This window comes from Leptonychotes weddellii, chromosome 5 (assembly GCF_054177405.1).
Source record: "Leptonychotes weddellii isolate Sample4059 chromosome 5, ASM5417740v2, whole genome shotgun sequence".
NCBI lineage: Eukaryota > Metazoa > Chordata > Mammalia > Carnivora > Phocidae > Leptonychotes > Leptonychotes weddellii.
In genome coordinates this window covers 3,027,446-3,039,836 of record NC_138373.1, presented here as the reverse complement: position 1 = coordinate 3,039,836, position 12,391 = coordinate 3,027,446, and the positions used below count along the sequence as shown (strand labels likewise).

The 12,391-nt window shown below is 57.2% G+C and overlaps 1 protein-coding gene across 1 annotated transcript in view; it reads right to left on the bottom strand.

Annotated features, from left to right (window-relative positions):
* The window catches only part of SDK1 (sidekick cell adhesion molecule 1), an 821,758-nt gene that overhangs the window by 43,253 nt on the left and 766,114 nt on the right, over positions 1-12,391 (bottom strand). The window contains exon 31 of the mRNA XM_081822645.1: positions 603-718. Coding sequence (XP_081678771.1) covers positions 603-718 — 116 coding nt within the window. The remainder of the gene's footprint in view (positions 1-602; positions 719-12,391) is intronic.

The window sequence follows — 12,391 nt, the reverse complement described above, 5'->3', positions numbered from 1 at the left end:
TGGGGGGCTTCCTGCCCCCCCCCAGATGAACCCACTCTGGGTAATCACTCAACGGCCCGCTGCCTTTCTTTGGCCCCATCTCCGGAATGGTTAACTAATGTGAAATCGTAAGATTTTAGTGTGGTGGTTCTCAAAGTGGGCTTCCTAGGAACCACACCCCTGGGGGAACTTGTTAGAAATGCAAATTCTTGGGCCCCTCCAGCCCGGGCCTCACGAAATGTTCAATAGAAACCCAAGGGCAGAGCTGGGCTGGAGAGCCTGTTCTCTTCAGCCCGCTCTGTTTTATTGTCAGCAGAGATACTGGAGGCCTCCAGAGCAGGTGCAGGGGCAGAAAGGGGTCCTGGCCGGGCCTGGGAGGGACGGAATCCTGGGCACCAGGCCCCCACCCCCAGGCCCGGAGGCAAGGTCAGGCTAAGCCCGCTCCAGCCGCTCAGTATCGCCCGTGGCTCTCCGGGCAGACGGTTGGCTGTGGGTCTGCCGGCAGGACATGGAGTGTGGCCGGGGTTCCAGCAAAGCCCTCGGGAACTCTGGGGATCGAGGCCACTTATCCCGGCCTACGGGTGACCTGGAAGGAAGAGCCAAACCATGCGAGAGAGCATTGCCTTGTAGCCCTGGATGTTCCCGTTCTGGCTCTCCGGGGGCGGCGGGTCCCACGTGACCTCCAGCTGGCTGGCCGTGAGCGGGGTCACCTGGATGTTCTGCGGAGCCATGGCTGGGGCTGGGGAGAGAGCAGTGCAGGACAGGAGCTGAGATGTCTGTTGACGCGTGCAGGGCCCCTAGCTGAGAGCCTACCCCGGGCCATCCAACCTTTATGCCAGGGAGCCCTGCAAACCCTTCCTGGAATCACGTTTAGAGATGCATAAAATAGTCTGCAGAATTACAAAGAAAACAGATTCTATCGAGACACAGTTGGCAGTGTTCAAAAACAAAGGTATGATCCGGTCATCTGTGGGCCTCGTGAGTGGGACGTGAGGTGGTGTTGGCAGGCTGGTCTAAGGGCTACTGTGACGTCAAGGTGTGACGCGTGCAGGAGGATCTGAGGTCTCAGCACCAACCGGGACTTGACAGGGGACGTCGGGGGGCCTGCCGCTGAGTGAGCAGCAGGTCCTGCTGGCCCTATGGGGTGTGTTGCCATGTTCGCAGTGGAGCGAGGCACTGCGTTTTGGATGGAACGTGGAGAAAATAAGGCATCTGTGTGCCCATGCCAGGAACCTCATGGGGAGGAGCCCCATTCCCTGGGGCTGCAGACGCCGGGCTGATCCCCCAACAGGGTCAGGAGCACAGACAGCACCACTCCCTGTGGCCCTGCCCTGAGGCCCCTCACGGCTCCAACTCTGAGGACCGGGTCCTCCCGCCCCGAGGGCCACACTGTGCTCGGAGAGGTGGGGAGGACACTGCGGCCGACGGCTCCAACTCTGAGGACCGGGTCCTCCGGCCCCGAGGGCCACACTGTGCTCCGAGAGGTGGGGAGGACACTGCGGCCGTCGGCTCAGCAGGCGGCCCTTGGGAAGCTGGGCGAGAGCATGTGTGCACACGCAGAACACGTCTCGTCTGCATGCGCCAACCCCGCGCCGTCTCCGAATTCCTTGCCCGGCACCTGTGTGCATGATGGGCTCCTCTCTGCCTCCTGGGAGCTACTCCTTTCCCCTGCCCCCTGTGCATGCCCCCACGGGTCTGTGCTGGGCTGGACCCCGGAGCCCCGGAGCTGTCTGGGGGCCTCGGCCTGCGGGCCCAGGGGCGTTTCCGGGCTGTGCGCAGAGACGACACAGCCACTGTCCGAGGGCGACGGCCCCGCACGCCGGCTCTCGGGAGAGAACGACCTTCGAGAGTCACCCCTTCCCCTCCCTCCCCACAAAGCAGAATAAAATAGTAATTAACTCCCACTCAGCCTGACACCGACTATTTATTTTGTTCTAACTGTGTGGCTCCCGTATGATCACTGCCCACCCTGCTGTTAATGGAAATGTTAATAACCGACACCAGGTTGTTGTGACAGATGCTCGGCCTTATTATCAGAAATTCTTATTTACCGCTCCATTAAACAACAGAATCACACAAAAAAACAATTCAATCAAAACTAACTGGAGGAATTTTAACAGCCACATTAATAATCCAAAACATAAATAAAGTTAATGTCTTGCATGTTTGCCATCGGCAACTCTATTGCAAAATTACTGTTGTACAATTAAAACGTGAAAGGCGAAATTGAGCACGGCCATTATCCCGGTAGTCGGTTAGAACCGTCTGTGCGTGGTGCCCCACCCCCACCCCCACCCCAGGGTTTCCTTCCCAAACCCCGGGCCCGAGACTGTTTTCTGGACACAGAGGTCCACAGAAAACTGGGGCTCCCAGGGACTCGAGGCGGCTCCTGGAATTCAGGGGCCACATGCCTCTTGGCCAGGGTCGTCACATGCTGGACAAAACCCGTTGGTCCCGTGCAGGTCCCGAGCTGCTCTGATGTGCCCACCAGCTATCCTGCAGCACAGAGCTTTTGTGCCATAAAAATGCTGCAGGGAACAAGGACATTTTTGGTGACGACACCAGCAGGGAAGAGAGAAATGTGTGCAAACAGAGAGCAGAGCGTGTCGGTTTTGAGATGCATTTTCTTGGCTCCTGAAAGCGTCTGGGTCTCCACGCCAGCAGGATGACCCGACTTAGGGAGGCAATGCCGTTTACAGCCCCAAATACAGTACTTGTTGGTCATGGCGCATGTGCGGGGGGGCATGGACGGAATGTCTGACGAGCCCTTGCTCGCGCCTGTGATGTACGGTAAACACAGGTGTCAGCCTGGGATGCTTTTGTCACATGCATGAAATCGGCATTAAAGAGCATTTTTGCACAGCTGCCTCTGACACGTGCTGAGACATGGATTGCCCACAAGCAGCCCTGAGAGGTGGCTTGCAAAGGTGATGCCTGGCGTCAGGGCTGACGATGCCACCGCGCCCCAGGGAGCCAGTCCTCGGTGGGGTGGCTCCTGCCATCCTGGCCACAGAGCCGCCAGAGACAGAGCCCACCGGAGCAGTAACAGAGGAACTTCGGGGCCTTTAGAGGTACCCTGCCCCTGAAGATTTCTGGAATCTTCTGGGATTCTGGCTGATTGCACAGGGAGGCCCCGCACACAAGCCCCACAGAGCAGGAAGGACAGCACTTCGTCCTTCTCACCCGACCCCCCTGGGGCAGACGCACTGCCCCGACCTGGCTGGCCAGCAGCAGCCGGGTCAACGAGCAGCTGCCGGAACAACATGGCTATGCCTGGCTCCGTCTTAATTTGCTGGAGAGCAGAGAGCCCTGGCTCATGGCCCCCTAAGCCCGTGCCCACCAGGCCCCAAGCGGACCTGGCCACTCCTCAGTTCTGAGCTGCAGACCCTCCCTCGTCAGCATTTAAGAGCTTCCGCTCCAAGGTGAGGTCACTGGACAGGGCCCATGTGGTCACACCACGGAAAGAAAGAGACAACAGGCCTGGAAAGATTTCTGGTAGATGAGTGCACGCTTGGGAGAGTCAGGGAAGGTTTTGTGTGCTGCAGGAAATAACTCTGCAGACTCACTCACTCACTCGAACTACCCACTGCCTCTGTGGGAGGGTCGTCGGTCCGGCCTGGGGAAGTCTCCCTCCTGAAGGGGCCCACATGTCCCCCTGCTGGCCCCAGCGTGGTTGATGACAGCAGAGCAGTAGTCACACATGGGCAGGATTGACCCAGGCCACCTCCCGGCAGAAGCTTCCAGAGGGTCCCCGGCCGGCTACCTCCTCTTTCCCCACTACCACCTGAGCAGCAGTTCCCACACGGGGGCTGAGCCCTCAGTCTGTGTCTTGGAGAGGAGATGACGGGGAGCAGGAGGGACCCAGCTGGCCGAGGAGGACGGAGAATGTGAGAAATTACCGCTGGTGATTAAGCCACTAGGACTTCGGCGGCTGGTTGTCACCACAGCGTATAATGTGCTGACATTTTCCTGAATATCGACCGGGCCCTAGGCTTGGCGCTGAGGGGTGGGTGGACACAAAGACACAGCAACACGTGACAAGAGAGAGAAATCACAGTAATCATGATACAGGGTGTGATGTGAGGACAGATTCAAAGGGCCACGAGAAGTCATTTCTGGCCAGGGACAGGGGGTCTTTCCTGGAAAAGAGTATCCTTCAATAACGGGGAGGATTCAACATGTGACAATGGGCCAGGGAAGCGAGGGCCACGTACGAGGCTGGAACGGGAAGAGCAACAGGGTGGGGTATCTGCTGGGGTCACATCGGACAGATGGTCATCCAGGTGCCAGTGCCACCTGGGGCCGTGCTGGGCATCTGCCAGTGCTAAACCATGCTAGGCCATATCAGACCAAGCTAGATCATGCTAAGTCATGCTAGGCCATGTTAGATCATATTAGGCCATGCTAAGGTCATGCTAGGCCATGCTAGGTCATGCTACATCATGCTAGGCCATGCTAGGCTATGCTAGGCCATGTTAAACCATGCTAGGCCATGCTAGGGGATGCTAGGCCATGTTAGACCACTCTAGATCATGCTAGGTCATCCTAGGCCATGTTAGATCATGCTAGGCCATGCTAGACCATGCTAGGCCATGCTAGGTCATGCTAGGCCATGCTAGATCATGCTAGCCTATGCTAGGTTTCTTTCACTTTCTGCAACCCAGGGATTTATTTTTTGGGTAGAGCAATTTTTTAACTGATACTTTGAGGATCATTGTTAACATTTTAACATAATGAGACAGGTATTTGTTTTATATAATAAAAAAATTATACATTCATCAGTTAACATTAATTACATCCCCATTTTTCTGGCCACTCTTTCTGATTTCCTGTCAAAACAAACAGGAAATAGAATTCTCTAACATAGTTTACCTTCTCAGCAAACTTTGCTAATACAATCTGTTCCTCTCAGCCAGGGTACCTGGAGAGAGACTCCGGCTCTGGGTAATTATCTAACCTCTGGGGCCTTCGCAATACATAAAGGAGGTCTTTAACTCAGTAGGGGACAAGTCAAGACTGGAGACAGAATAATGACTCAGCGCAGGAATGGGGGAAAGGAGCAGAATCTCAAAAGGTGAGCAGAGCCTGGAAACACAAAGGCTTCGTTCACTTCTGGGCAGGGGCACAGTCCCAGAAGGAAGACAGGAGAATCACTGCTGTCACCAACATCAAGTCCAATGCCCGGGGCCCCGCAGGAGGTCAGGCAGCTGCCAGGCCTGCCCTGAGGAACTCCGGGTCTGTAAACCAGTGTTCAGTTCGACATCACACAGTAACGTTTAAAAAAGCCTATAACAGAACTCAAAGTGAGAAGATCGTGTTTTATAAATCTGTAATGAACACGAAAGACATGGATCACCCTTTTCTCAAACCAAAGCCCCTTCTCCCCAGACATCTGCAGGGCCTTTTGAAGAGTGGTGTTCTCATCTAGTTTGCCGGCTGCTGGAATCACTGTGACCCATCAGGGGGTGTGACCACAGTGCTGAGGACGGCGCGGGGGTGCGTGTGCAAGCCTTTTGTCTGGGCTCACCTCACCCTCATAACCCCAGGAGGCGGGCTCTCATCACTGCCTTTCCTGCAGGGGAAGACCGGGGCGGAGAGAGAAGGGCCTGGCCCCGGGTCTCAACTCACACCGCACTGGTGTGAGAGAAGGGCCTGGCAGCCCTTGACGCCCAGCACAATGCACGGGGGAGGGCAGGGGATCCGAGGCCACGTTCCCGGGTTCCTGGAGTGGCCGCCTCAGTCCAGCCCCATCTCACTCAGCCTGGTGCCCCTCACTTGAGCTCAGATGCCCGTCTTTCCTCCAATCACCTCACTGCCGAGTCAGAACCAACATAACTTTAAGGAAGCTTACCAAGAAAAACCAGGAAACAGGTCCCCAAAACCATCTTCAAAAACAATGTCATGGACTCCGGGCTACGGAGGGTGCAGATGGGAGGTTGTGGGAAAAGCCCTGGATGGTGAGTTTTAGGATCTGGGCTCAGCCTGTGGGACTTGGGACACAGTTCCATCTCTCTGAGCCTCAGTTTCTTTTGTAAAATAGGAGAAAATACCAGACTTAATGGGTTTCAGAGACGAAATGAATTAAGTTTTGAGAGGACACAGCTTGGCAGCCAGCAAGGAGGAGGCACTCAGTAAGGTGGCCTGAACACAGTGTCTCGCTCCAAGCCCATTCCCCTGCACTCACTCACTGTCCAGCGACCCACTCAGCGGGCGTGGAGGGTGCACCGGCCCTGCTTGGGCTATGTCCCCATAGGGACTGTCAGTAGTCATGTCACCACGTGCTGATGTATTTAAATGTCCGTCTCTCCTTGCAGTTCCTTCGTTAGCCGGGAGAGCACAGGTGTGTCCTGGGTGCTCTGCCTTCCACAGCCTTGGACACGAGCAGCCTGGGTGATGGAGACACTCCATGGTCCCACCTCCTGGTACTCACACCCTCCCTTCCTGCGAGCACTTGCTTCCGACCAGCAGAACGTGGCAGGCATGGTGGGTGGCGGTGCCATGATCAGCATCCAGGAGACTGTCCGTCTCTATGGCTGGTGCCCATCTTGCTGGCCCTCTGTCCTGCCCTCTCATGCACTGAGAAGCCAGCAGCTATGCAGGGAGATGCCCCCTGGAGAGGCTCGCCATGGCAAGGAGCTCAGGGAGGCTTCTGTCCAACAGCCCACGAGATAGAGGCCTGCCAACCACCACACAAGTGAGCTTAGAAATGGCTCCTCCCCCAGTCCAGCCTTCAGATGAGACAGCCGCCCTGGCTACCACCTTGGGGGAGACCCAAAGCAGAGGACGCAGCTAAGTTGTGCCTGAACACCTGGCCTCCACACACGGCGATGTTGCACATGCGTGTTGTTTCAAGCTGCGTGGGGAACATTTGTTATGCAGTGATAGATAACCAATATATCCGTTGTACAAGCATGAGCTCCTCTAGGAAAAGTACCCAGCCGAGGCCCAGTCTCTGCACATCCTGGGCTCTGAAGGACTGGCTTGAATTTGATGCTAAATGTGGGACTTCAAATGCAGTTCTCTCTCAGGCATTTCAGTGATAAAGGTGAGTGCTGAACAAACCCAGCGTCTGATCCCCACCAGTGATGCTTTCCACCACCACCGACGCCCATCGCCAGCACTTTTCTCCTTGCCTGTGGAGTGAGCTTCCCACCGGAGCAAGACGCAGGCCCACGGGCCATGACTGGACTGTGACCGCTGGTGGTCTGTGTGGCACAAACCATGGTCCCCGATTAATCACCTGCACCGTATGCAGTTTGTATTTGCAAAACTCAAGCTAGAGGTAAGATGTTTCTTCTCATTTCACGCTTTAGAAAGCTGAGCCTGAAGGGGCAGAAGCTGTTTGTCCCAGAATGGGCTGGATTTGAACTGGGGTCTCCGTAACTGAAAGGCTCTGCTGATTATCAAGGACAGGCGCTGGGGAGCTTTCTGTGATGGGCTGGGCAACATTTTAAGTTTTGAGGGACGCAAGGTCTGGGTCACAGCGACTCAACTCTGCCTTCATATGGCAAAAGCAGCCACAGATGCTATGTAAACGAACAGGCATCTCAATAAAACTTTATTTACAAAAACAGGCACTGGCTGGATTTGGCCTGTGGGCCTGGTTTGCGGACCCAGCTCTGGGTCAGGAAAGCAAGGATGTAGGGCAGGGCTGGGAAGGGGGTGCTTGGCTGCTAAGCTGCTTTGTCAAGTATGAGTGCTGGAATGTCCCCGGCCACCAGCCTTGTGAGCTTGTCCCCGTCATGTAACCCTGGGACTGCCGGGTACAACAAAACAGCCACCAGGGCCTGGCCACTCGGGCCCCCTGTGGAGGTCGAGGCAGAGGTGAGTGTGCACGTGCTTGGGCAGGCAGTGGGGGGCCTAGGAAGTCCGGAGAGGCAGGTGACTTGGGGTAGGCAGCCCCAGGGAGAGTGAGGCTGGCCCAGAGTGGCCTCATCCACGGTTTTCTCAACTTTTGAAACCCTGTGTCCTTCTGTTCTGATCTGATTCCAGAGGGCCTTATTTTCTAGGAAAAACAGCTGCCTTGGATGAGGCAGCCACACTGGTATATCCTGCTACTACTGACCAGCAGAGCATTCCTGTAGAACCCTCTGGAAGCTTTGGTGCTTCAGTGTTTCTCACCTGTAAAATGAAGGTAAACTCTGAGCCCCGCACTTGCTGGGATGTGGCAAGTCTGGGGTGGGGAGGGTGTCTCCCTCCAGTTCCTACTCTCTCCCACGTCCCAGTGTCAGGACTGACGGCACCAGACCCCTGGGCGAAGCTCAGGTTCAAGAAATCGATGTACAAGTGAGGCTGGGGAATTAGGTCCCCAGCAGGAAGAGCTGAGGCAAGCCTCCACCCTGGACAAGCTGGGCTGGGCGTGCTGCCCCTCAGCCCTGCTCCGAGTGCAGGGAGGGGAGGAGGGGGCCGCGGCAGACCCCACATGGGCCCTCCCCGCGGCCGCCTGTGGGGCTGTCGCTGACATTCCTGTTGTGTAAGAAAAGTGAAAGAGCATTCTGACGAGGAGCAAGGCCGGGACTCAAGCCCAGAGTGTCCCGTTCCACGTCGCAAACAAACCCGGGAGGTGAGGGCCCACGATCCCTGTGTCAGCTAGTCTTTGAACACCTATGAGCCGCAGGCATACTTGGAGATGACTGGGCTGAAGCTGGGGGGTCCACCGGCCGTGAGGACCGGCGGGGACTGCTGCGAGGATGGAGACAGCAGATGGCACATGAAGGAGGGCGGCGGCCGCGGCATTTGACGCTGGGGACCACGAGTCAACAAATGTTGACCAGCCAAATGGGTTGTGGGCATCAAGGGCTGGGAGGTGTCAAGGCTGCCCCCCAAGGTGTCAAGGCTGCCTGGGATTTGGGGATGGACAGAGGCATTGCCCCCGGGGCACAGGGAGGAGCAGACTCGGGAATCACGTGGCCCTGGAAGGCACCTGAGGGTGTGGGAATGAGGTGACCATCCTGGGAGAGGGACAGACAGACGGGAGTGAACGGAGCCAGAGAGAGAGCAGAGGTGGAGCCTGGGAGCTGGGGGGTTGTGCCACAGAGACCGGGCCCAGAGTTGGCCAGAGTCAAAGGCCAGGTCAGAAGCAGGGCTGAGAAGCAGCCGCTGGACCTGGTAACAAGGAGCTGAGGCGTCGGCAGTTCCAAGGGCAAATGCGGCTGAAGCTGGCAAGTCGCGAGGGAGGACGGAATGGAAGACGGAGGGTCGGCAGTCCCACAGGGGGCTGCATGCTGACTGCATACTGGATTACACAAAGAAATCATCCTTAATTTTTCCAGGTGAGATGATGCCTTCATAGTTTATGTAATCATGTATGTATGTATTTGAAGAGTTCTTCTAGGGGTACGTGCTGGAGATACGTTTGAATGAAGTGATAGGACATTTACCAGAAAGTGTGTGATGTCTGAGAAGAGCTGCAGAATCAGCGGGCAGAGGGACGCGGGTACGAGGACAGAGAAAGCACGACCGGCCGTGGGCGCCGGGGCCGAGCTGGGCGGTGAGTGCATGGATGCATGAGGGCCCGCGGAGCCAGCCCGGCGGCTTGTGCCCACTCCCGGCTTCCCCCGTCAGCAGTGACACAACACATGGAAGGAGGGAGGTTCTTGAATTCAGGAAGAGCTTGGCGGGGAAGGAGAGGCACAGGCGAGGCCAGGCTCTGGGGAGAGACTCCGGGGTCGGAGCACTTCCAAATCTGCGGCTTCGTCTGTGCCGCCAGCAGCGCGGTGGGCGGGCGCGAACACCCTGTCCCCCCGTGGCCGGTCTGCTGACTCACACGCGTGGGGACGGTGCTCCTCCTCCCCGGGGACGACCCAGCGTCTACGGACCCAGCAGGCACGCCAGTCCACGCGGGGCCCTGCGAGGTGTGAAGGCCCCGAGGACGGCCTCACCCGCTGAGAGGTCCCAGGGGAGGCCTCTCTCTCCGCCCAGAGTGCGAGCTGCTCAAGGACATGGTCTTCCCCCTTCAGGGGCCTCTCGAGCTGCCGAGGGAGTGGGTCTCTACCCATCGCCAGTACGGTGCTCCGAGGAACGTCCCGAGAATCGGCCGAGAACTCGGGACTCCGGATGGCGTGATGTTTGGGATCCTTTCCAAATAAAGCATTAGGCATTCGAATATTCTCCATAACCTTCCTACGTTGATGGAAATTAGGTTACTAGAAGTGTCATTTATCTACCAACATTTCGTCTGCTGGGGAAGGCAGTAATCCAGGCTGGGGAGCACGTGGTGCAGGAGTGGGACACCCCGAGCTGGGGGACCCGGTGATGCTCTTGGTGGCCGGAGATGCTGCTCCCGGGGGCACTCCTGCCTCAGCCCTCCCCTTGCCCACTCGGCGCCCCGACCCCCATGTGCTTGCAGGGGCTTTAGAATCAATACAGCTGCCTGACTCCGTTGCCTCATTCCCACGCGGTCTCAGGACAGGGGTCCTGGAGTAAGGGATGCTGAAGACAGTCTGGAGGAGGCAGCAAACGCCAGGCCATCCCTTGCAACTCTTCCTGGCCTGGGGAGGGGACGGGCAGGCTCCCCACTCCCTTACCAATACCTGCCGGGCCTGTTGGGGTCAGGCCCAGCAACACGGGAGGATGTCCCTCTGCGGGGACGCTCCAGTTGGAACTCGGAAGTGATGGCTCGTCGGGACTTTGTGCACCAAGGGAGCAAACCACGTGCTGTGGCCCCCGGGGGTGAGAAGGAGCCCCAGGAGCCCCCGGCCACCTCCAGACTGGGGGATGACCTCTGTGCACCCGCGGCTCAGCTGGGAGCCTACGGCAGCAGTCGCGCCTGGCACACAGCAGACTGTCAGGACCCGGCAGACACCCGCTCCGCTGTCCGTGATCACCTGCCTGCAAGCCTGCATCTCCGCCTACACACCGCGGGGCCCACCGCACGACAGGCGGGCCCACCACGGAAGCTGCCGTGGTTTTCAGCCGGTCACAACCCCGCGTCCACTAGTAATTACCTGGAGATCGTGCGTGATGCTGGGGAGGTGCCGCGGGCCAAAGTGCCCTTGACTCCTGGCCGTGCACCCGGCTCAGACCAGCAGACTCCAGAGCCTTCTCTCGTCCCTTGAGGCTGGAGCCCGGCTCTGTGTCGCGAGGGGAACTAAACCAGCCAGAAGCCGTGCCATTCCTCCTTCCAGCCAGCGGCGACTTCCAAGGAAGGTAGAGCCCACAGTTCCCAGTAAGTTTCTCGTTCTTTAAAAAAGAGCCAACCAATCGTTCCAAGACGCTCTGCGGCCTCGTGAAGTGACACTCAGGCCCATTGCGACCCACATGGCCCCTAAAGCAACCAAACGATGACAGTGTGTGACTATCCATTTTTCCTTTTTGGCAAAAGTTGTCGTGTCAAAGAGCAAAGGTCAGGCTGCTGACCTGACCTCCTGTGGGCGCTTCCCGCCGGATGCAGGAGAAAGTCCCAACTCCCTCTTTTGGTGGGAGAGCCTGTCGAGTCCTTCCTTTTCCTGGGGCGACAGAAAGTTGTGTGCCTCGACAAGCAAGTGGGCCTCAGGCTCCGGCTGCCATGGGTAGAGTGAGGACAAGCCGTCGGAGGTCAGGGCTCACGGTGATGACACTGCAGGGACTGAGTCTAGCAGGTGACCCGCAGGGCGGAGCCTAGTGCAGCTCCAAGGAGGGAGGCGCAGGGGGGGAGGTGAGGAGGGTCCAGAAGGGAGGGCGAGCCAGCGGGATGACCGCGTGGTGCACTTTTCCATCCCTTCAGAACATAATACACATTCCGTCAAACCCCTGACAGAATTTGCCAAAATGATTGTAAAGTTCCTAAAAATGGCTGAGAAGTTCTGGAAAACAAAAAAATAGGGTGAGCGCTGTGAAACACAAAGGACGGGTGATAAAGCAGCATGAGGGGGTTGGCGGCACCAGAGCGAGCACGATTTCGCAAGAACCTGGGCATCGGGAAGAGAGGTCGCTCACAGATGGAACCAGGGCAGCGTCTCCGAAAACCAGCCGCTGAGAAGCTCATGTTGGCCCGGCACCGAAACAAATTCCAGATGCATCCAAGAGTTTTTGGGAACAACGGAGCCATGAAAATTTGGGAAGACAAGCCGGGTACCTCCCAGGCTCCTGGATGGGAAGCAGAGACGCCGCAGAGCGAGAGGTTTGACCACGCAGTTTTAACACAAGAAACTCAGTGACAGACAACAGAACAGGGAAACCATGGGCCACAAGTGGGGCGGACGTGACGTCCCTGATGCATACAAAGCTCTCACCAATCACCCCCAGAACACTAAGACTCCGGGAAAAACGTCGCCGTGTACGGTGGCAGGCATTTAATGGCAGAGTAGGGATTAAAGGCTGGCGGACGGAACGGTAGTGAGATATATTTTGAGATATATTTTCACCTAACAAGTGAGGCGAGATCCAAACGTGGAAGCAGAGAAACCACAGACCTGTGTCCTGGTCCCCACAG